This window comes from Carassius carassius, chromosome 26 (genome assembly GCF_963082965.1).
Source record: "Carassius carassius chromosome 26, fCarCar2.1, whole genome shotgun sequence".
In the NCBI taxonomy this organism is placed as follows: Eukaryota; Metazoa; Chordata; class Actinopteri; order Cypriniformes; family Cyprinidae; genus Carassius; species Carassius carassius.
Window position 1 is genome coordinate 29476131 of NC_081780.1, and position 25868 is coordinate 29501998.

General features: G+C 40.9%; 2 protein-coding genes across 3 annotated transcripts in view; one reads left to right on the plus strand and one right to left on the minus strand.

Annotated features, from left to right (window-relative positions):
• The window catches only part of LOC132106047 (gastrula zinc finger protein XlCGF26.1-like), a 161006-nt gene that overhangs the window by 84187 nt on the left and 50951 nt on the right, over positions 1–25868 (minus strand). The gene's annotated exons all lie outside the window — the stretch shown is intronic.
• LOC132106025 (cytolytic toxin-alpha-like) lies at positions 3549–23969 on the plus strand. Of its 2 annotated transcripts, none has more exons than XM_059511618.1 (6): positions 3549–3750; positions 4413–4508; positions 12382–14100; positions 22530–22562; positions 23364–23461; positions 23554–23969. In XM_059511618.1, exons 2-6 carry the CDS (start codon positions 4415–4417, stop codon positions 23875–23877), a joined length of 2268 nt encoding a protein of 755 aa, XP_059367601.1. In that variant the 5' UTR covers positions 3549–3750; positions 4413–4414; the 3' UTR covers positions 23878–23969. The 2 variants fall into 2 exon arrangements, with proteins under 2 accessions (XP_059367601.1, XP_059367602.1); XM_059511619.1 differs by having other exon boundaries at positions 4413–4505.

Consider the following 25868-nt stretch of genomic DNA (forward strand, 5'->3'; position numbering starts at 1 on the left):
GTTGGCTTACAAATAAGTTCAAACATCAATTCAATATCTACTATTTCTACTATTACTATTTCCTATATCTACTATACTTCTACTATTACTATTTCCTGAATGTTATGAAATCCGAGATAGCTGCCCCCTGATGACGTCATATGCAAATTAGATGAGTATATTTAAACCCCACATAAACTTTCGGTCATCACCAATATTTATCTAATTCTCTAGATCTATGATGTCAAAATACAGCATTAAAAAAAAAAAAAACAGGCGCCTAAAGGGTTAACTTGTTTTCCAGCACCCACCATTATGGGACTTACAACTGAAAGTGCCTTATATTTGTAACAGTTCCTTTCTTCAGTGTGTTAAACACATAATTTTGGTGTCTTTGGAAAGAAGACTCTTTGGGCTGTACTTTTTATCCACCAGAATTGATAATACTCAAAAAATTTTAAAGTTATAGACACTGAAGTGCCTCGAAAATATTTTTACCACACTGAATTTTTTTTTTTTGATATAAAAGTACATGAAATCAGTTCTGGAGCAATCTAGAAAAGAAATGGATTGAAAGTCACATGTCTCATGAGTTTCTATTTCAAATCTAAAGAAGATAACATACTCCTGCAATTTTACTGATACTATGTTTAGTCCCCCCAACTCCTCCAAATATAAAAAATATTTACTAACTGTATTGAAGGCTTCTACAAACTATTTTAGTCATTAAACATACCACTGCATATTTTTTCCAATTATATAAGAATAATTTAAGAAAAAGCCAATTATAGAACATGCTGAGATTGCTAGAAATGCGGCATTTACAATGATTTCTGTTCATGTAGTCAATTATCACGTGTTGATGTGCTGATGGCCATTTATAGAGATGGTAATCATAGAGATTATTAAGTAAATAAATCACACTCTATTCATATAGATGGCGTTCACATCGATAGCCGTGATAACACCATAATAGCGAGCTGATTTGGGCTGATTTGTACTCAAACTGATGGTAATTATGCAGATACATTCACATTCAACATAAAACACACTCTCACATATATAATAATTGTTGAAAAATGAAAGAAACAAAGAAAAAGGCGATCACTATAAGTTCCGCCTCCATCAGCTGACAGGCGCGTCACGAGGGAGTGTCAAAATTCAAATAAAATATCTTTCGCCTATCTTTCATTCATTTTCCGGTGGATTGTCTCATTCTGTTTGTGACACTGTACGCTGCAAAACCATGCCGTGTTTTTACTACAAAGACGCAGTGTCCGACCGTGAGTTATTCCATAACGGACACAAACAGTTCTGTCGCTGAAGAAATGAAATGTCTGCAGTTTCTTCCTTGCAGAAGCAGAAACAAACACCCAGTGGTTTCTCAGCTCTCTCCCTTTAGTCACAGTCTGTTCTGAGAGAGAATTATCTTCAACAAGTCTTCTTGTCCAGTAAACAGTCTCTTTCGGTCTTAATTTACAAATATCTCACAAATGTAGTTAAATAACACATTTCATTCAAATGAATATTACACATAAAATAAAACAAATAGGAAAATAAAATTAACTCTAGCCAATATGTATCTGTGTGTGATTGTATAGTAATGTTTGTTAAAGGGCCCCTTTTATGCTCATTTACAGATTCATAATTTTGTAAAGGGGATAAACTAGAAAAGGTTTAAAGGTTTAACAGAGACAGTGGCGTGTGGATCCATGTGCAGCTTTATTAGCTCACAAGGCAGGTCAAACAGCTTTACCAGCTTCACTTGTTCCTAAACAGTTTGATTTTCGTTCTTTCACATGTCTACAAAAGTTCATATTGAGAATGAACAGAGGTTTAGCTCTAGTCAATGATGAACTGAATGCTGCTCGGATTGCTGTCCAGTTTTGGAAACAGACTTCAGATCAATTTGTTCCAGTAGAAGAACAGGGAATGTTTTATACATTACATAATTTAAGTGTTTTGATTATGTATCTTTATGTTAACAGTCACATGAAGAGGATGAAAAGGGGATCTGCTGTAAAAGAAAGTTTTTCCCACGAAATCTCAAGTGAACCACCAACAGCAGGTTTTTGGAAGACTACGTCTGCAGTTTCTTCCTTGCAGAAGCAGAAACAAACACCCAGTGGTTTCTCAGCTCTCTCCCTTTAGTCACAGTCTGTTCTGAGAGAGAATTATCTTCAACAAGTCTTCTTGTCCAGTAAACAGTCTCTTTCGGTCTTAATTTACAAATATCTCACAAATGTAGAGAGTTATCATAAAAAAATGTTATAAAAACGGAATTTACTGCATAACGTAAAATTTCATGGAATTTGTCTTATTTTTCATGAATAAACAAAAAGGGCAGTATACACACACATTTATATTAAAAAAAAAAAAACATAAAAAAAAATCAATTTATTAAAGTATTTTAATCATCTTTCACATTGAGAGCATGGAAGGCACAGCTTAAATAGGCCGGGCAATGGGAAACACCTGCGCAGGTGATTAGTCTCAGGCATGGGGCATTGTGGGATATGTAGTCTGAACAGATTGACTAATACTCCTGTGATAGTTCCCTCTGGTGGTGATCGGAGGGGAGCCACAGAGGCCGAAAATGTGAAAATATGATTTAATGTTCAAAAAAGTCATTTTTTCTAATAGTAAATTCTTACAATAAATAAAAATTGAGAGATGATCTTACTATGACAAAAGTAATCAACACAAATATTCACTATATACGCAACAAGTTTACAAATGAAATAAGAAGGTTAAGTGTTTGTTAAAAACTAATACAAAATCTTAAAAAAGGTGCTCCTTTGTCCTTCTATCAAGGTGTTTTGCACCTCTGGCTACAAAATTAGTTTTAAATCATGATAATTTGACTGAAAACAACGACTGTAGTCCGGACGTATTACATCAGCATGTTACACACATTCAAACTATATAGATTATACTTTTTTAGTAGCCATTAAGGAATTACTTATTAAAAACAAGTGCCTACTTTTATAAGGCCAGTAATCCTGCTTAGGCAGAACACAAAATAAAAAATCTGGAGAGAAAATCTCAAAGAAAGAGCATACAACACAAATTGCCATCTCTCCTCATTCATCTTCCCCCTCTTCCCTTTCTCTCTTCTCCTCCAACACCAGGCTCAAGTCATTGACTGTTCATTAAAAATGTCATTATACCACACATGATGTATTTTGTGAATCTTGTTATTTTCTCTAAATGGTCTTGATTTTGTTTTGGGGGTGTACTAGAACAGGTTCTCATACAAGGTTGTTCGAAAAGCACATATCTTATATTATTACAACACCTTTGATACAGTACCTGTATCAAATAAAGGCCCGCTTTCTGAAATACAAAATGTGCTGGGATTGGTTAGCTGGGCCAGTGTGTGTTGAGCCGGGAAATGAGGAGGAAGCCTTCTGAGTCATGAGTTTTTGTTGAAAAACCTGGCACACATATATATTCTCTTTACCCTTCACATCTATCATAATAGTTTTCATTCGTTTTTCTTTTGCAGTTTGAATAAAACTTACATTTCATTTTTTTCAAAAAGGGCAACTTGCTTTCTTAAAGGGGTGGAGCTGAGATGTGAGGAAAGGAAACGAGGATGCACAAATAAGAAATGAGAAGCACCGATTGAGTATTTGTGCTGTTTGTCTTCACATTCTCACATCTCGACCTGAAAACAGTTGATTGTTCTGTAAAGTCAAAAACATCTCCGAGCTGCCGTTCAACAAAACGATTCAGAGGAAAAATAAGAAGGATCTACAAATACTTGAGGTGAGTATTCCAACATGTGTCACTTTGTGCTTCTTTAATGCTGTGCTGAAATCATTTTTGATGATCTTCTTAAAAGCTCTTCATGTTGTGATCAAACTGATGATTGAGTGTGTCTTTGAAAGTGAATCACAGAAAGCTGCACATTCTGCTATTGTTGTCACATGGCGTGAAATCACTGTTGTAGTTTTTTTTTCCATTTTAAATGGTTTGTCATGTTATGGTTGAATTAATAACATGCACGTTGAACAACTCGAACAAACGAAGAACAGTCTTTAATAAACTTTTTTTAATACTGTTCAGAACTGTTTGCATGTTCATTAGCATTGTTTGACACTGTATGCAAAAACATTTGCAAATAGTGCATATGCTTTGCTGCAAGATACCAATAGCAGTGAAAAGCAAACTATTTTTTGCAGGGATTAACGGCAGAGTAAACATAGGGTAGTTGAATCTTGTCTAAGACTGAGTCAAACACGACTCCGAAAACAATCTATAGATAACCTTTGACAAATCAAGTAAAGATCATAATAAGTTTCCTATACTTTCCCTATACCTACCTTTTAAGAAAACTAGGTTTGTCAGATGAACTTTAGAATGATAAAACTATTTAATTTTGATTTACAAATGTCCAAATATTCTCTGTTCATTGTTGTTTACTGCAGTCATGGAATCCGTCCCCACTGAGATGGCAGCCCTTGGAAGACCTCTGTTTCCTGGAATGCTGTACGACTGCCGCAATGAATCCTTCATTCCAGGTGGTGTAACTACCCTCTACTAAATCATTTAACTTCCACCTATCCCCCACTTCTTCACCCAACTGTGAATCCACAAAATAAAAGTATGGAAACATAATAATAACTTTAGTTAATCAATCATTAACAAATATTATATAGTGTCTGAGAGATCATCAGTTATATTTAAGATATATTCAATTAACTTGAATATAACTTGAGCCCCAATTCGCCTACTCATACTATGTCCTAAAAGTATGAAACACCTATGTTCCACAAAATGTATCAATGTGCAATCATTCGTATGCATGATGAGATTGGCGGCATTCGAATGTTTCATGAATCACACGTGAACTCTGTCATAAAGCTGATTTCTATGCTCGAATCTGCACTAATTTCTACGTTATATAAACGTGGCCCAAAATGAATAAGCACACATATTAAATTATTTTAGACAATAAACTAGTTGTATATTGTCCTCGTACGTACAGTAGGTGGCCAGCCTATCTGTACGCGGTGGTAACTGTAATTCAATCGCGTGTTAAAATCATTCGCGAAACTCATTGGGAAATGAATGTAATTGTAAAGTGAGATAAAAGAAGGAAGTAAAACAACAATAACATTATGATTTAACATTGTAACATTTAAAAAAAAAATTTTTTTTTTACAATTTGTTAATTTTTAAAATGTAGGATAGTCTTAGGCTACAGTCTACTAAACAAAAATTAAAAGAAGACCTTAACACAAAGGATCATATGCATGCTATTTTTATTAAACAGTAAATAAATACAAGGCCTATATATATAAGCTAAATGTTTTAATTTCATTTTCATTTCGGTTCATTTTTGGTTTAAAAAAATCTTCAGGTTCCATATGCAGAGCGAAATGGGAACGGTCCAGCATTTAGCAATAATTAGTATTAACTCTTATTATTATTGTTATTATTCTTGATTTTTCAAACTACCAGCATTTTTTGAATTATGCCTCATGTGTGACCAAAAATTAAGTATTATTTGTTTCAGCTGTTTGATCGCGCTGGTGCCTCGCGCACATATTCACTGGAAACAGCAGTCGTTCACCAGACATTCGGCGTGAGCACTTTGACATATTGTTAATTATGATTTTTTTTTCATCGATACTGAAATGCACACAGCCTATTTACCTCATGAATAATAGTTAAGCTTCAAATGGGCAACATCACAAATATGGAAACGTTTGATTTCTCCCGATTGAGAAAGCCAAACCTTACCTTATGCTTAGCTTTAAATTATTAATATTTTTTGTTTTATTACTAAGCCTATATTATTATATACTGCAATTATATTTATCCATTAGAATTATATATTTTTAATTATTGTTTTGTTCTGATACATTTGTAGAAGAGACTGTTGATGGTTTGCACTCTGAAAAACTAGACAAAGTCTTTAACAAAAAGAATCAATCATTTTATTAGAGCAAGAGCAGACGTTTAAGCCATCCAGCTATTCTCTATGCTCATAATGAATCAACAACAGACATGCAGTCAATTAATACCCGATAGATAATCAGGAAACAAGTAACAAGTTGCCACGCCTCCTTCTGGTACTCTTTCTAATGCCCAGGGTAATTTTCCATGCAAAAGTTGCACGTCCTGTATACATTACCTTAAACTCCAATCTTCCACACATCCGCACACATGTAAGATATATAAAATCAAGCAACTGATATCTATAATATATATAACTGATACATGTAAATCTACTCACGTGGTGTACATTTTGATCTGCCCTTGCCCATTGTTGTATGTAGGCCACACTATCAGGGCTTTAGGAACGAGAATTTTGGAACATTTGAGTGCAATCAGGAGATGTGATGCAACTTCGTCTGTTTCCCAACATTTTCAACTAGCTAAGCATGCAATTTCAGACCTGAAATTTCTGGGCATTGAAAGAGTTTTGCCTAAAAGGAGAGGTGGTGATGTAGATAAAAAACTGCTACAGAGAGAATCTTTTTGGATTTTTGAACTCAACAGCCTTTTCCCGAAAGGGATGAATGAAGAGATAAACTATTCATGTTTTCTGTAAATGCCTTTATTCTTTTTTAGAGATAAATATTGTTAACTTTTCTATTAAAAGAATTGTGTTTCTATTTGTTCTCTGGGTCTGGGCTGTAGCTCCTCCCTTTGCACCTGTTACTTGTTTCCTGATTATCTATCGGGTATTAATTGACTGCATGTCTGTTGTTGATTCATTATGAGCATAGAGAATAGCTGGATGGCTGAAACGTCTGCTCTTGCTCTAATAAAATGATTGATTCTTTTTGTTAAAGACTTTGTCTAGTTTTTCAGAGTGCGAACCATCAACAGTCTCTTCTACATTTTACTGGTTTTCACGCACCTGGACTTACAACTAGCCTTCATCTGAGCGCAACAATATTCCCTTGTCTTCTGATAAATTTGTTAAATTTAAAGGATTTGTTGTAAAATATTTTCTTATAGCCTATTTTTTTCCTCTCAAAAACTCTGATTTATGTTTTTAGCGTGTTTAAAAAAAAAAACATGCAGCAAACGAAAATAGGTGATTGATCCGTTAAAATGAAACCTATACACGACTCATATATTTTTTTCCTCTGACAAACTTTATTTAATTTTTAGCGTGTTTAAAAAATTAAAAAATAAAGAAAACATTCAGCAAATGAAAATAGGCGATTAATCCGTTAAAATGTGTTAAAAATGTGTTACTCTTGGTTAACAGTAATTATAATTATTTTACTTCAGAACAGAGCCTGGGACTACTCTAGGTTATCCATGTTTTTTTTTTTTCATTGCATCTGAAAATGACTTTGTTCATTACATTCACTTCACGCGATCTGGCGCAGATCAGCCTCCCGCAAAACTCAGCTTTGGACGATTTAAAAATGTTTGCTATAAAGCAGTGGTTCTCAACCCGCAGCCCGTCACGAATTCAAATGCGGCCCGCACCACATGCTGAATAAAAAAAACAAAAAAAAAACTTTGATCAGTTTGTAAAATTTTATTGTTTACATCAATTAAAAAAAAATGCTACTAATGAAATATACGCTATATCCTAATGTTTTTATGTGATTTATTTTCTTCATATATTATTTTCAGACATGAGCAGACCTACTGGCATAAGCATTTAACGAACACATACAAGCGCGCACTTTGGCAGAATTCAATTCAAATAGTCATTAACAGCCATTAGGTAAATTGCCTTTAAGGTAAAATTGCGCATCAGAATGGACACATTTGTTTTTTAAGGGAGAAAAAAAAGAAATTCAAAAAATGCCAGTGAATGAACATGTACTAGTACATGTACTACATGTACTAGTAATAGTCGCAGTATCAGTATTGAAGGAGAAGTGCTGGATTTTTTTTTTTTTTTTTCCCCCAGCAACTCACTTGAAGAAGTTCAGATAAATGGAAACACCATACACTATGTAACAATCCTTATCGTCATTGGAGAGTGTGTGCCGAGGCTCTGAACAGACGACCGCGCGGACAGGTGCGCGTGGTCAGTAGGCTTCAAAAGCAAAATTGCACATGTGCAGGCAGAGTGAAGAAGCTCATTGCTACTCGAACCTGTGCAATCCGTCAGTAAAAGAATATAAAGACAGTCAGATGTGCAATAATTATGGGCAATTGCAGAGCGGACTATCAGCCTGCGCACTCAGAAGTATAAATTGAAGAAATCTGCTCCGCGCTGGCCGTGTACGCGTCCGGATTGCTCATGCGGAAAGTATAACACAGGCGTTACAATCACAACTTCTTTGTGTTACTCCTTTCAAGCTGAATCTCACAAAATTGGTCCCGACAGCATCAGGTGTTTTATTTATGGGGAGTGGAATTGTTTATTTCAATGAATGTGATAGATTATATATCATAATAGTTAGGCTATAATATTATAAATCAGGTTGGCTTGTATTGCTGACGTAATATGTAAATTATATGCGTAGACTTGCACTTAGACCATAGTGCGGCCCGCTGGAAAAAAAGGTTGAGAACCACTGATATAAAGGTTGCTGTCTCATTTTATACAGGAATTGTTCATTTTAAAAAATCGAATTATATTGTTAGTTCTAATTATATTGTTAACACAAGTTCATTTAGAACTTTTTTTACTTATAAACTCCTTGAGAATTTAAAGTTAGTTTAATAGTATTTAAGTTTAAAAAAAAAAGGTTTTAATTGCTTAAATTATTTTTAGTAATTAATAATATGTTGTCATGTTTATTCTTGTAAAAAATATGTGTTTATTCTTTAAGAAAACAAGGAAAAAATAAGGGACAATCCGAATATTTGTTTTGCTTTACCTATTTATGTAAGCTACAATTATAAAAAAAAAAAAAATAATAATAATAATAAAATAATGTCAATAAAAAATACCATTGGCCTGAGTAATTTTGACTATTATAGAATTGTGACTTTAAAGATTAGTCATTTAGGTGGTAAAAATACTGTGAAATTAATAATGGCATGGATTTTAGAGCATAACAACTGAAGGTTTATGAAATATTAGCCAATAAAGCATTTTTTTAAACAACGGAACTTAAAGTTGTGAACTAAAATATTATTTCAACCATACAGTGTGAATAAATAAAATGCATAATTTTCATAACATTTCATTATTCAGAAACTGCATAACGTTTCTGGTGTTTGGATTTGTACTTCAATATAATGAGCTCCAAGTTTAAGAATAGCCCTAGACTAGTTTCTCTCTCTTTAACAGCATTAGCTCAATAAAATACGTCTTCCTTCCGTTAGAATTTTCCTGCCTTGCTAAATGTTGGTCTCATGATCAATAAGTTGTATTGGCCTCAATCTGATTCAGTAAAGTCAAACCGCAGACAGTGAAGCTTGCATCACTGAGCGCGCGGGACTCGCTGTGAGGTGGGAACAGAGGATTCCGCTTGGTCTTAAAGCCTTCCGCAAACATCCACGATCACAAATAACAATGATTATCGTAAAATAATGATTAATTATTAATTGATGATTTGTTATTATCATTATGGTCTTGTGAAAATAATACAATTATGAATACAAAGAGTAGTGCTGCTGAGTGCAGGCATGTTTCAGCCCAGTAACACATCGTTCCTCAGAGCCAAAACACAGACCGAATTCTGTTCAGCTGGAGGGGGTTGGGTTTTGGGTAGTTATTCATGGATTGTGGGGGTCGAGATAAAGGTGTGAATTGCTCTTTCATATGGACAGTGTCTTATGAGGCTTTCACTTGCTGAACCGGTTTATATACGACTGTTATTGGCTATATTAACAGTGCTGGCTCTCTCCGACGAGAGAAATGCAACATTCACACATTACACTATTCCTTTTCATCTAAAAACATTTCAAGCTTTCTGTAGATATATTTTTAATGTATGTGAGATGCCACGATATTATGTTAATTAAAAAATTATACATTCATTATCATGAAAAATGTGTTGAGACGGCGCCTCCCTGTCATTAATGCACATTAATAATTTTTGCACAAACACTTGAATATGAGCTTCTTACGAGTAAAATTCATGCCAACATATTTAGCTTGATCAGAAGGTTGACTGCAAGAGTCGAGCGGTATGTTAAGAGTTTGTCTGTTTCTTTTACTGATTATTTTCGGGTTAAAGCATGATTTAAACAGATTCACACTCAATCGCTTTCGCAATAATGCGTTCAAACAAATGTAATCTTACAGTGCTACATTATCCGCATGCTATCTGATTTTGAAATCTTGAAGTTAATTAGTCGGTTTAGATAAAATAACTGACAAAAATATACTGTTATTTTCATCACAAACAACATTTTCACAGCAGAAAGCAGCAATTAAAGATGTAATTCTTACAATGTTATTAGTTTGGCATGTGATAGGCTATAGGGAAAAAAGTTTACACAAATTAGCTTAAGCCACTTTGAAACTCTCCTGTTATTTTATTTTATTATTATTATTTTATATGCTATGTTATGTTTCTGGTATCGGAGCGCGTGGAGGGGAAGTTGTTGCTGCGCAGACTCTGCTGTGAGTGAGAGAGATGTTTCACCCGACGAAATGAAGACGACCGCGGGAACACAAGCACAGCACATCCGCCGAAAATCAACCTGCAGCAATGCTCGTTCATCGACTCGCCAAGCTTTACTTTTGTAGGTAGCATCATGGCAGTAAATAATTTGATAATATGACCATGCAGTTAAAACAGATATTTAATAAAAACATTAAAACAAGCAGGGCTGTAAAATAAAACAATAAAAAACGCATGCCAGGTCTACACTGGACACGAGTGGAACGATCCAACAAAAGACAACAGAACAAAGTGATGGATACACTGGACACGATCCCCATCAGTGAACTGATGCTCGTTCTGTTTATGATGAAATGTTCTGACACTGCGTTCAGATGATTTGACACTATAGTGTGATGTCATCAAGTTTAGACACACTTTTAGCACAGTGGAGCACAGATGACAACTCTCGCGTGACACAGTCCTGTGTAGACACAGACAGTGACTGCTCTATTTACAAATAAGTTCTATAAGAAAAAAAAAATCTAAACCAGTGGCATAACGAGATGGAAATATAAACTAGAAAAAATGTTAACAGGTCCTCCGTCCGTGACACTGACTCACTGCGGAGCTGCAGTTTTAATCTGAACAGCTCTTAAAGCTGAGTGGATGGTTAGATGCATGATGGGCTAGTATTAAAAAAAATAGCATCTTTCCAGCATTAAGGTAATAACAGTACTGTTTTTTTAAATCATCTTGTTGCAGTTATAAATTTGACTGCTAAATGAATGATAAAGAACTATATTAAAACTTGTTTTGTAAAATTTCTTCGTCATTTGAATATTGATATAAAAATCGGTTTAAATCATAAATCTGATTTTTTTTTTCTAAAATAAAAAAAGGTTTTTTTTAGGCCATATGATGTTACCCTACTTTAAAAGCAAGTAAAGAAGGTTCCCTTTAAAATTACTTTAGTTGTCAATTACTAAAGCTTTTTTTTACATTGTGTGAATGTTGTTGATTATAATGAGAGAACTAGAGTTTAATCGTGAGGACGTTTTATTAATTCTTTAGAGTTTCAAAGATTTAATCGTGCCGGTTTAATTTTATTCGTTTCTTGTTTTAGGCAAATTAGGCCTAAATAATGGGAAAGAAATTATACAGTGCTTCACATTTAAACATGCAACAATTTCTTAATCAGTTTACAGACAAATGTCTTTTTCCTAATAAGTTATGTCAAAATAAAGAACAGGTAACGAATAACAAAAGTGCATGTTGTTTTATTAAAGGAAAAAATATATTTATAATTAAAATATAAATTAAAATATAGGCATAATATATTAAAATATTGACATTTTACATATTAATCCATGTAGCCTACCCCCCTAAAATAGGCTACCACTTTTAATGCTCCGATGCAAAGTAAACCACAATTTCTTTTGAATAATATAACGGATAATTAATATAACATAAATAATACTGCACAGCTTTTAAATGTGTCAAATCTAAAATATGGTTTAATACCATGTAGCTTAGATAAAATATAAGCACAGACTCACGCACAGGCTTGACATTTATCCTGCTTGAATTCGTTCTAAGAAATGCACATAACTTCATAAATACCAAACTTTCATCTGTGAATATTAAATATTAAATATATTAAATATTTAAACTATAGTGTTTTTCTTTCATTTTCCGTGACTGAAGCAGTCAAATGTAACACATCAGCGAGGCAAAACGTGTGAAAATGTGCTTTGATGCGCTTGTTTGATAACTTGTGGTTAAAGCGCCACTCAGCGGTCAAAGGCTGCAAATGCACTTTACAGACGCCGCTGCCGCGGTACGTGCGGCGGTAAAAGAGGCGTTTTCGATGTCTACTTAGTGTAATTTTTAAAGCCATTTCTCATTTCAGGTGTTACTCTGTGGGATAAGACATCAATGATTAAAGAATTGGACACTCGTCCACAGCTCATGACAGATGTGAAGTTCAGTAGCTCTGACTCTCTCTCTAGTAAGTCCAGTCTCCTGGATGTAAATGCTTCCCTGAAGGCCAGTTTCTTGGGAGGGCTGGTGGAGGTGGGAGGATCTGCCAAATACCTGCATGACACCAAATCCTCAAACCAACAGTCCAGAGTAACAATGTTTTACCGTGAAACCTCAAGATTCGAACAGCTTAATATCACCCAGCTTGGCCAGGTCACCTACCCTCAGGTGTTTGAACAGAAAACTGCAACTCATGTGATCACAGCTGTGCTGTACGGAGCTCAAGCCTTCATGGTGTTTGATCGATCGTTTTCAGATGGTGAAAACCTCCAGGAGATCGAGGGAGAACTGAATGTCATGGTCAAGTCCTTTCCTGGATTTTCCATTGATGGGCAAGGAGGTGTAAAAATGACAGAAGGTCATATTGAGAAGGCTAAGAATATCACCTGCACTTTTCATGGTGATGTCCATCTTAAACAGAACCCCACCACATACATGGAGGCCCAAGAGGTGTACAAGAAGCTCCCTACTCTGCTGGGGGAGGATTCACAGAATGCAGTGCCAATTAAGGTCTGGCTCTATCCTCTTTCTCTACTGGATACAGCAGCAGCTCAGTTGGTAAGAGAAATCAGCACGTGTCTCATTTCCAACGCGGAACATATGATCGAGGATCTGGAAGAAGTCAAGAGGAAATGCAATGACCTGTCCAGAAAACCAATAGCAAATATTTTCAGTGACATCAAAGAGAGGCTGCGCTTATTTCAGAACTCTTTTAGCATTTACAGGCTGGCCCTCCAGAAAGCACTGGCCAGAGTCTTGCCTGCTATTCGAGGAGGTGGGATGGAGGAAAAGTCACTGGATGACATCCTAAAGATCCACTACCTCTCCCCTTTTAATGCTGATATGCTTAACCAGTGGTTACATGAGACAAAGTCTGAACTTCACCTGATGAATTCGTACACCAAGACTCTGAAGGAGATCAAAATTGAAGATTCAGACGGCCTCATCATCAGCCTCCTTGATCCTGATATTGATGTTGTGGTGTGCTTGACCTTCACTTCTCTGAAGTACAAAGACCCATATCTTTCAACCCTGAACGAGTTTCTAAAATCTGTCAACTTTACGGAGTTAGATGGGGAAAATAAGTTTTCCCTGACATCCTCTGTCCAAAAACCGTTCAACCCCCATGACGTCACTTCAAAAATGAGAGAAAATTTATCTCACTTCAGAGGTTTTTTAGAGGCCAATAAAGACGAGAAGACAATCCACTTCATTATTTCCACCATCTCTGATGCCTCCAATCCAGGCTCCTCCATCTATCTGTATGAAAAAGGCAAACTGACAGATAAAAAGTTCCAGCCCGTGTCCAAGCCATCCCCACCAATAGTGAAGAATGTTCTGGACCAAACTGTGTTTCTGAAACTGCGTAAGTCCCCAGCTGGAGAAACAGTGAAGTACAGAGTAGAGTACAAGGAGGTGAAAGCAAATGCTGGATCTGAGGAACCGTGGCTTGTCATAGACACAGCTAGTGAAGACTTTAACCTGACTGGATTGAAGTTGGGAACGCAGTACGTGATCCGCTACAGGATAGTAGGTAAAGTAGGAGTGAGTGAAGCCAGCGATACGGTCAGCTCCAGACTCTCACTGGGTAAGTAAACATTTTTATGCATTATCTTTTTATTTGTCCTTTTACTACATTCACAAAGTCAGTGTTTGGATTTTACAACTGTGCCATTCACACAACAGTGTGATGGAGTCTATAGAATACAATTATATGCCCCTAAAATTCAAGAGATTTTCCATTGTATGAGTATTTGTCTCATATGTGACCCTGGACCACAAAACCAGTCTTAAGTGTCAATTTTTAAATGTTGAGATTTATACGTAATCTGAAAGCTGAATAAATAAGCTTTCCAAACAAAATATTGAAAAAAATCACCTTTAAAGTTGTCCAAATGAATTCTTAGCAATGCATATTACTGATCAAAATTTATGTTTATTTATTTACGGTAGGAAATTTACAAAATATCTTCATGGAACATGATCTTTACTTAATATCCTAGTGATTTTTGGCGTAAAAGAAAAAATCTATAGTTATGACCCATACAATGAATTATTATTATTATTATTATTATTTTTGGCTATTGCTACAAATATACCCCAGTGACTTATTATAAATCATATTGATATCATATAGTATTGTTACACAGTATAACACAAAGTGCTGTTTTTGTCCAGAATAGCCTGAGTGCAGATGTGATATTGGTTTTTATCCAACCCCAGCCAGCATTTCAATGTTTATTCAGCACTGACCAAGGTTGAATCAAGGATGAATTATATTTTAATTTTGCAAATTAAATTTTCATTGATATTGTTTCACCTTCTTTCCTTTCAATATGGGTGAATTGTGTTTTTTGCGTAGGTTTTGCATGATGTTGACTTGCAAATGCAGTCACGATGGCTGGATTGCATTTACATTACACTGAGATCTGATCACAATGCAATCCTCGACTACCTCTGGACCAAGACACACTGATGGAATAACATTCTGATCAGAACCGTTTACACTCCTCTTTTCAATGTGAATGTGGACACATGTTAATGCCAAGTGTAAACGCAGCCATTGTTGTCATGTTCTGTTTTCCGTTCCTTTGTGTTTTCTGTTTTTCTATCATTTGATCTAAGCCACATCCACATCAAGCCAGAGATTTCCCTATCCTATTTTTTTTCCCGTTAAACATGAAGTCATCTCATTTGCATGGACACGAAACCGCTGAAACCAACTCAAAACTATGTACTATACATGTCAGTCCAGTATGTGGTGCTGTAATTCTGCCACAGAGATACACTAAAAATGGAGAAGAAGACTTGGAGCATGTGCATAAATATTGTGTGCTGTATACCAACATTTTTGATTTCGCTTTAGTAAAGCTAATAGGCTCAGTAGCTTCTACAGCATGAAACCAAGCATGTAGTCTCTGTGTTGACAGGGCCCTAGTTTCCACATTAGCCGTGAAGATTACCTGTTTAAAAAAAAAAAGAGAGAGATCCTTAAATGATTTTACACTTGGGAGAAAATGTCAGAGCAGAACAAAACATATTGAAAATTGACAGTGACTGATTTTAAATAAAAAATTGTTACAGTGCCCCTACATGAAAACATGCAACAGAGAGACCGCATGTGTGCAGTGTGGTTCTCTTGAAGTTTGACTTGAACTGCATTAAACTGGATGGTGGCACTATCATTCTCTTACGAGAGCTCTCTCGTACTGCGTCTTAGCTAAGACGCTACGGGAAAAGTCTCTTTTCACGAAATACTGAAGCAAAAAATTATCCTTAATTTTGTATTTTTGTAAAGCGCATTTGCAGCAGTACACAGCCATAGGCGAGACGGCTCGTTCGCTCATTGGCTTGTTCTGCGGCAACTGCACAGCCTATCGAGCGCGGGCTGATGCAACATCAGACCAATAAGGGCGCTTCGCGCCCTTCTTGCCACTTCCCGCCGAAACGGGTGTGGCCCAACCTATAAAAGGAGCTCGAAAAAGCTGACTCACCTGATTTTTCATCTCTTCAGCGAAGCTCACGCATCGCTGGATCACGGAGGAAGCAAGCGCCGTCTGAGAAAGCACATCAGCAGGACGAGCCATTCTGAAGCTGCTGGCATCGCCGCCTTCCACTGCCGTTCCTGCTGCGCTATCCGGCGCCTATATCCTTTCAATTCCGTTATATCCAAGCTGTTCTTTATGTGTGTGTGTGTGTGTTCGCCCTGCGACACACACTCGTAAAAGAGCTCGCGTCTTTTTTAAGATGCCTTCCTGCGGCTCGTCAGAGCCCCACTCAGCGAGGGAGACCGGTACGTCATCTGTGTCTCCTGCCTGGGTGAAGATCATGCAGCGCTCGTGCTCGCTGACGGCGGATGCCCCCACTGCGAGCTGTTGCCATGGTGACTCTGAGGACTCGCCTGGCCTTTTTCTCTGAGCCTGCATTCTCCGCTGCGCTGAGGCGCCGTAAAAGCATCGCTTCCAGCGGATTCCGGAACCGTCTTCAGCTCAACCGAGCTCGCCGGTTCGCCCTGCTTCACCGGCCCCCCCTGCATCGCTTCCCGGTGGGCAGCGCCCGCTGTTTGCCGGCGCGTCGTCCGAGGAAGTCGATCTCAGGGCCACGTCGGAGGAAGAGGACACGCGCTCTCTGCTAGCTTCGGGCAGTGAGGGCTGGGCGAGCTCCGAGGATCTCGCGCCTTCTGCTCAGAAGCCCAGCAGACGAGCTGACATCGAGAAGGAGCCGGGGCGAATGCTCGTGTTGGCCACGATGAGTCTCGGCCACGAGTGGTCTGCACCAGCCCCCCCCTCTCGTTCCCGGCTGGATGGTATTTCCCTTTCGGATGAGCGTACTTCTCAAAGCCCGCCTCATTTCTTCCTGTGCTCCATATTCAGCGCAAACTCGTTCGTCTGTCTCACTAGCATTCTCCACACTGATGATGCTAAAAACAGGAACTACCACTCACTTCCGCCGGTGGAACAGGCGATAGCGACGCACCTTTGTCCGCCCTCTGCTGGACGGAGGCAAAAGCGATGTTGCCATCTAAAGCCTGCTGTGTGACGCTGCGTCGGCACTGCTAACGATGGCTGCTTCATCGAAGTGCAGGTGTACGAGTTCCGCTGTGGCCGAGCTCTCACCCAAGCGCGCCGCTGTTTCAGTTCCAGGAATTGTGACTGTCTCAGCGTTTTCTGCAATGCACAGTTGCCCGCTTGCCTGCACACAAAAGCTGTTATCACAACAGCTTCAGCAACGCAGCTCGAGACCCCCGTTCTCGCTCTACCGGCCGTCGCCCCGCGCCGCGGGGACCGCGGCACAGGATTACGGTGAGGCCGGGAGCCCCGAAGCCATCCTAAGAAAGCCATCTACGCATGCTGCATGACGCTGCGTCGGCACTACACACCATGGCTGCTTCATCGAAGCGACGGTGTACGAGTTCCGCTGTGGCCAGGCTCTCACCTAAGCGCGCCGCTGTTTCAGTTCCAGAGATTGTGACTGTTTCAGCGTTTTTTGCAATGCGCAAGCCTGTACGGTTGCCCGCTTGCCTGCACACGAAAACTGTTATCACGGCTACCCAGATATTTCCCGAAAAAGGTGTAATTTCTGGTGTCCCGGCCACGGCCGATGGTGCTATAAATGTAGTGACGATGCCCACTGCTCAGTGCCCATCTCCACATATAAGCACAGCCCTTCACACAGGGCTCGCGCCCATAAAAGCGACTCAAGTCGATCACGCGCACTACATAGTAGACGTGCCCACTCCTCAGTGCCCACAATCACTATGTCACACGCGTCATGTTGTTTCTGTAAAAACGAAACCCGTGCACGTTCGTCTGGCCACGGCCGATGGTGCTATAAATGTAGTGACGATGCCCACTCCTCAGTGCCCATCTCCACATGTAAGCACAGCCCTGCACACAGGGCCTGCGCCCATAAAAGCGACTCAAGTCGATCGCGCACACTGCATAGTAAGCGTGCCCACCCCTCAGTGCCCACAATTACTATGTCACACGCGTCATGTGGTTTCTGTAAAAAAAAAAAAAAAAAAAAACCTGTGCACGCTCGTCCGGCCACGGCCGATGGTGCTATAAATGCAGTGACGATGCCCACTCCTCAGTGCCCATCTCCACATGTAAGCACAGCCCTGCACACAGGGCTCGCGCACATAAGATCGACACAGATCGCGTGGCTTCTGTAAAAACGAGGCCCGTGCACGTACGCTCTGCACAGGCAGACAGCGAGTTGAAAGTGGCATATGCAGCCCACAGTCACTCGCAGACATATCGAGTCCTACGGGACCTGCTCAGCCTTCCCCCAGTCGGTTAAGCGCAGGGACGGGGTCGAGGAGGAGCGATCTGCCCGCTGTGATCAGCGCGCTCCCCGCTTCAAATGCGCAGCACACCCGAGCGCCGCCGTTGCCCGGTCAACAGAGCGCGCTTCGCATCCAGCCCTTAGCCATTCATGCAGATGCATGGTCAGCGCTTCCAGGGGTTTCGGATTGGGTGCTAGGCATTATAAAGAGAGGCTACTCGCTACAGTTTTTTTCGACACCCTCCGCGCTTTTCAGCGCGCGTCGAAACTACGGTCAAAACAGAAGTAGCACACATACTTCGGGCCGAAATATCAAAACTGTTGAGCAAAGGGGCTGTAGAGCCTGTGTCTCAAGCTCAAAGCGAGGGGGGGGCTGTACAGCAGATACTTTCTGGTGCCCAAGAGAGACGGGGGTCTCAGGCCCATACTGGATCTAAGACAGCTGAACAAGGCATTGATGAAACGCAGTTTCAAAATGCTTACGACCAGGAAACTCCTCGCGCAGATTCGCAGAGGGGACTGGTTCATGTCAATAGATCTGAGGGACGCGTATTTTCAAATACAGATAGCGTCAAACCACAGGCAATATTTGAGATTCGCCTTCGAGGGCCAGGCATACCAGTTTACAGTCCTCCGTGGCTCCTCGTACGTTTACGAGGTGCATGGATGCAGCGCTCGCTCCTCTCAGACTCGGGGGCATACGAGTGCTGAATTATTTGGACGACTGGCTGGTTCTGGCCTGATCACGAGCTGAGCTCGTGGACCACAGGGCCGTTTTACTCGATCACCTCGAGAAGCTCGGCCTCAGTGTCAATTGGGCGAAGAGTTCGCTGAACCCCAGTCAGACGATCCTGTTTCTGGGTATAGTTCTGAACTCGTGTTCCATGACGGCGCGGCTGTCACCACAGCGAGTTCTTTCCGCTGCGGCGCAACCGTGTCGCTCAAGCACTGTCAAAAGATGCTGGGTCTCATGGCCTCAGCATCTCCGGTTCTGCGGCTGGGCCTGCTCCGCATGCGCCCCCTGCAGTTCTGGCTGAAGGCTCGGGTGCCGCGCAGAGCGTGGGCGTCTGGCCGGCTGCATTTCAAGGTCGATCAGAGCTGTGTTGCGGCTCTAGCACCTTGGACACGGCTGGTACCGATCAGGTGTAAGCCTGGGGAGTGAAAATGGTGTCGACGGATGCCTCCACTTCGGGATGGGGAGCGCTGCTCGAAGGCAGACCGTCCTTTGGCCTATGGTCAGAACGGGAAAAGCTCCATCATATCAACTGCCTGGAAATGCTGGCAGTGGAGAACGCGCTGACGCGCTTTTGTCCCCATATCAACGATCACCACGTCGTAGTCCGTGCGGACAACATGTCCGTGGTGTCCTACATAAATCGCCAGGGCGGTCTCGGGTCCCGAAACCTGTGCAGGCTGACGGAACGCCTCCTGGTTTGGGCTCAGCGCAACGTGCGCTCGCTGAGAGCAGTGCATGTGGCTGGACTGCAGAATCTGGGTCCAGACAGGCTGTCCAGAGGCAATGTTCCTACGGGCGAATGGTCTCTACACCCGCAAACAGTCCGGCTGTTGTGAGAGAGATTTGGCATGGCGGAGGCGGACCTCTTTGCGTCCCACGAAAACGCTCACTGCCCCACGTTCTTTTCCAAGAACGAAAGCGCGCTGTCACGGAGATGGCCGTGCTGCCCGCTTTATGCGTTCCCTCCCGTCTCCCTCCTTCCGCAGGTGATAGAACGGGTGAGAGAAACGAGATGTTCAATACTGCTTGTAGCACCTCTTTGGAAGAACCAACCATGGTTCCCAGATTTGATGCAGTTAGCAGATGTTGACCCGTGGCCGGTACCGTTGAGGAGGGACCTCCTCTCGCAGGCCAGGGGCTCGATTTGGCACCCTCAACCGGAGTTGTGGTCCCTCCATGTGTGGGCGCTCAACGGTTACCCGCTGATCTCGCAGTGGGAGTGCTAAATACCATCACTCAGGCTAGAGCTCCGTCGACACGACGTCTGTATGCCTCGAAGTGGTCGGTGTTCTCCAACTGGTGCACAGCTCGAGGTTATTCACCCCTTAGTTGTGAGGTGACGGAGGTCCTCTCCTTCCTACAGGAGCTGTTGGATAAGGGCAGAGCCCCATCCACGCTCAAAGTTTATGTGGCGGCCATCGCGGCGTTTTCTGAAACGGCGTCTGGTCAGTCAATAGGAAGGAACGATTTTGTCATCCGGTTCCTCAGAGGAGCTAGGAGGCTGAATCCTCCCAGACCTCCGTCAGTCCCTATGTGGGACCTCGTGGCGGTTTTGGAGGCCTTGAAGGGTCCCCCTTTTGAGCCTATCCAATCAGTTAGCCTTCAGCATCTGTCGTTCAAGACAGTATTCTTGTTGGCTCTCGCTTCTGTGAAGCGTGTGGGTGATTTGCACGCGCTCTCGGTGAGCCAGTCGTGCTTGGAGTTTGGGCCCAATGACTCAAGAGTCATACTCAAACCTAGGCACGGTTATGTGCCGAAATCCCTCAACACACCGTTTCGGGCTCAGGTTATTGCCCTGTCTGCCCTGCCGGTGTCAGGGGAGGATGGAGACTCGAGTCTTCTTTGCCCTGTCAGGGTTTTAAGAGCTTATGTGTCTCGTTCTGCTGCCTTTCGGCAGACGGAGCAACTGTTTGTCTCGTTCGGTGGACGTTCCAAGGGAATGGCTGTTTCGAGACAGACTCTATCCAGATGGATAGTTGACGCCATAGCGTTAGCTTACGCTTCCAGGGGCCTTCAGTGCCCGTTGGGCGTCAGAGCACACTCCACAAGAGGCGTCGCCTCGTCGTGGGCGTGGTCTACTGGGATCTCCTTGCAGGATATATGTATGGCGGCAGGTTGGGCCTCGCCGTCTACATTTATCAGGTTCTATAACCTGGAGGTCCCACTGTCAAAAGATGCTGGGTCTCATGGCCTCAGCATCTCCGGTTCTGCGGCTGGGCCTGCTCCGCATGCGCCCCCTGCAGTTCTGGCTGAAGGCTCGGGTGCCGCGCAGAGCGTGGGCGTCTGGCCGGCTGCATTTCAAGGTCGATCAGAGCTGTGTTGCGGCTCTAGCACCTTGGACAGCGAACGGCTGGTACCAATCAGGTGTAAGCCTGGGGACTTCCCCGAGTGTGAAAATGGTGTCGACGGATGCCTCCACTTCGGGATGGGGAGCGTTGCTCGAAGGCAGAGGTCCCCGCCTTGCAAGCAAGGCTGTTGTCGGTATAGTCGAATCAGGGCCCTGAGGGGAATTCTGAGTTCACGAGCGCTAAGCGCTGCCGACTTTTATATGGGCAGTATTGCGTAAGACCCGCATTGCCACATTGGTCAGGCCTTGCCTCGGCTGTGTGATGTCATATTGCCGCATCTACGGATGCTGCTAGATATAGGACGGAGGGCTTTTTCCCTTTTCTGTCCTGGACTCTCTGTGAGTCCCTCAGGTGACTGTGCACTGTAAATCCTGGGTGTTGCTTCAGGTTTATTGGTGTGTGATCCCTGCGCGCACGGCGTTTTACATTGGGTTCCCGTAACGTCTTAGCTAAGATGCAGTACGAGAGAGCTCTCATAAGAGAACGTACTCGGTTACTAAACGTAACCTCGGTTCTCTCTAGAAGAGCGAACGAGTACTGCGTTCTCTGCCGTGCGCACGATTCACTCTGGTTCGCTTCGGCGATGAAATAAATCAGGTGAGTCAGCCTTTTCGAGCTCCTTTTATAGGTTGGGCCACACCCGTTTCGGCGGGAAGTGGCAAGAAGGGCGCGAAGCGATAGGCTGTGCAGTTGCCGCAGAACAAGCCAATGAGCGAACAAGCCGTCTCGCCTATGGCTGTGTACTGCTGCAAATGCGCTTTACAAAAATACAAAATTAAGGATAATTTTTTGCTTCAGTATTTCGTGAAAAGAGACTTTTCCCGTAGCGTCTTAGCTAAGACGCAGTACTCGTTCGCTCTTCTAGAGAGAACCGAGGTTACGTTTAGTAACCAAGTACGTTTTCAGCTGAACCACATCTTGCAACATCAACACCGGTACTGAACTGAAATGATGCAACTCTGAATTGAAATGAAGCTGAATAATAATCGACATTGCTGCCTTTTGTAGAACTGCTGTGGTATCTTGTGCAATGGGTCACTCAACTACCATTGGATAAAAAAAATAAAATAAGAAAAAAACCTTATTGTCTGTCAGTCTCTCCAATACAATTCATTCTCCTGAGTTTAACATATTTCTCTTTTGCAGCCAAAGACTCTACTGCTCCTAAACCAGAAACAGGTTAGAACACTGTAGTTTCACAGTGACTCCTAGTGGTCACTCCAAAAAGTATTTTCCATTACAATAGTTTATGTCTCAGGATACTGCATATAGCTGAATTTAGTTTCAAAATGTATGAAATTCACACAGTTATTGATCTAAACTCAACCAACACTTGAGTTGACTTGAGCTAAATACACCAGTCTTTCCCAGTTGCTTTACAGAAGAATCTCAATAGTTGATTTTTTTTTATTTTTCCTGGTAACACTTTAGAATAAGGTTCCATTAGTTAATTTTAGTTAAGTACTTTAGTTAATGTGAACTAAGCAAGAACAATCATTCTACAGCCTTTATTAATCTTAGTTAATGTTTATTTCAACATTTACTAATGCATTATTCAAATCAAAAGTTCTGCTTGTTAACATTAGTTAATGCACTGTGAATTAGCATGAGCTAACAATGGTAACTATTTCATTAACTAAGATTAATAAATAAAGTAATAAATGTATTGTTCATTGTTTGGTCATGTTAATTAATACATTAACTAACATTAACTAATGGAACCTTATTCTAAAGTGTTACCTTTTTCCTGTTTATCTCTGTGAAGTTTGACATGATCTGTACTGTATAAAGCGCTTTAGAAATAAAGGTGACCAGACTTGGCAGACAAATTAGTTTTCCAGTACAGTTGTGAGTCCTGCCAATAAGGGAGTCAGTTATTGAATGCCATTGTCACATTCAATAATAACTGAACTGCGTGTGAATTTAATTCTATTTAGTGCTCTAAAACAGGACTAACCGTTCTCTTAATTCCATTCTCAGAACATGCTGTGATTGTGGGTGGGACAGGAGGTGATGTTTTCTCTTTTAAGTCTGCCTCCTACACCTCCATTAAGAAGATGAACATTACTTACAGCTCGGTGTGTGTTTTGGTTTCATTCTATAGTAGCATCTTTATCTTTTATCACAATAGTTTTACTTAATTTACGTGAAATGCTTTTGTGCCTTTTAGATGTCTCTAAACTCAATCCAGGTGATTTTCCACTGTGGCCCCGTGATTAAAGTGGGTAACTCAACAGGATCTAACAATCAAGAAATTCTACTTGATGAAGATGATAAAATTGTCTCTGCAAAACTGTGGCCAAATAGGTATCATAACCGATTTGGGGGTTTTGAATTTGTGGTTGCCAAAGGAAGAGGCAAAACAACAACATTTTCGGTCAAGTGTCAGAACCTGGGTCAGCCTGTGAGTTCTGATGTGAAGTCTGGGAGGATTCATGGCATTACAGGCAGAAGTGGCGATGAGATTGATGGTCTGGGCTTTTACTTCATTTAGTCTTCAGCTATGCTAATATTTTTTTTTGCGGACCATATCCAAATATCTAAACATTTAAAAATGACCTCTTCACAGCAGTCCTATACAGTACATGTGTAAGTTAATATACATGTGTTTCACAACTAAAATTGAAGCATCAGATTTGAATCAATGCCACTTAATATTTTCTACTATTACTTTTTACATTTTAAGACATATGTTAAGCAAATAACACACACAAAAAAAGTGACAAGATAAAAGTAAGAATTGTATTGGTCAGTCAATAAATAGGGATTGTATTTGTCTCCATCTTCTAGCTATTTCTGTTCTTATCTATTATCTTGACGTACTGGTAAAGTTTCAATAAAAATTTTTTACTTGACTTTAAAGGGCTTGACAGAAATCTTGCTGTTTCTTGAAGATAACTGTGAATTGCATAAACGTTTTGTGGGTAAGGGTTGAGGCAAGGACTTCAATGAGCAGAGCAGTGTTCAATGGGCGTTTTTACTTACAAACAAGAACTGCTCTGAAGGAAAAACAGACCAGCAACAGTGTATCACTCCTCTTACTAAACAGTTAAAAAAGACTCCCAGATGGTACCTTGAGATACCGGGAATGCTCAGTGGTTCCTGTGGCAACAATAAATTCACTGATCTGCAGTCAGTCCTTTACCAGCAAAAGAAGCTTGTAGATGAGGAGCCTGCATAAGGGCCGGACTGGGACTGGGACTTACAATTGCCACTGTTAGTACATATTTATAAGCATCTAAATATTTACATTCCCTCACTTTCTATTCTCTATGCATGCTTGGTTTCTCTGTCTGGTAGGTATGTATGAGTCGGTTATTTGAAAATGTTAACTTTAACAGACGGAACCAATCAGAATCCTGGATGGTGAGTGACATTAAATATCCAGACAAAATCAAATTTTCTCCAGTCAGTTAAAAAAACAAGCAAACAAAACTTGCTAGCTAGCGTTAGTAAAGCTGTCAGGGCAATATCCACCCCTTAAAAAAACGTCATAATGTATAGTAACTGAAAAAGGGTCTATATCAAATCAATTTAAGAGCAGTTCAAAACCAGAGGATGTCAATGGACAAGAGATTTCCAGCACAGACCTTGAAAACACAAGACGATTCAGAGAGGTATGGTTTTGTAATTTTCTTATATATTTTAGATATTATCTATTATGTAATCATTATGTATGTTGGTGAAACTGTTAATACAAACAGTAATCAATCCCAAAACCATATTAAATTTTCCCATTGGCGATTAACAGCCTTACAAAAGCCAGACCTTACCGAAGCTATTGTAAAGAGTACTAATGTTAGCTAACAGGCTAGTGGAGGCGTTTGCTTACATCCTAACAACAAACAAAAAACTTACAATTGGAACTCTTAATGAAACACAACAACAAATAATAAGGCATACTTGTAAGTTGCAATTCATAAACAACAGATTGTCCCAATAAAGCGCGAATGTGCAAATCTCTCAGAAGCTTGTGTGTATAGCCAGCATTCAGGTCCGGGAAGCTGTGTAAAGCACAATGAAACTTCTGGGCATTGATGTAGAGAGGCTTGTCGCCCTTTCCCTTAAAGACAAAAAAGGTATGATGGCTCCCCAGTTAGGGTCTACAGCCTTCACTCTTCTTCCTGCTTGGAGACCACTTCACCGTGGTAGTCACACACACTACCTGGTTCCTCTTGAACTCCATGGTGGCAATGAACCCTGCACAAAGCTCTTAATGTCAAGCCCTTTCCTTTTCTGCTGGACCACGGAGGCAATGATCACCAGATCATTCTCTGCAGCCGATGGCTCCTGGTAGGGCACCCACGCCAACAGAAAACTGTCCACGCAGGACACGTTGGAAGTCCACGCATTCTCCTTGGCAATGGCACGCTGGATGTGAGATGCCAGGGGTTTTTGGCTGGTCCTGCCAGTTGACTGCTCTGGGGAACAGGACTTGGGAGTCCAGTCCTCCTCCCGGATGTACCTGGAAACACCTTCTTTTTC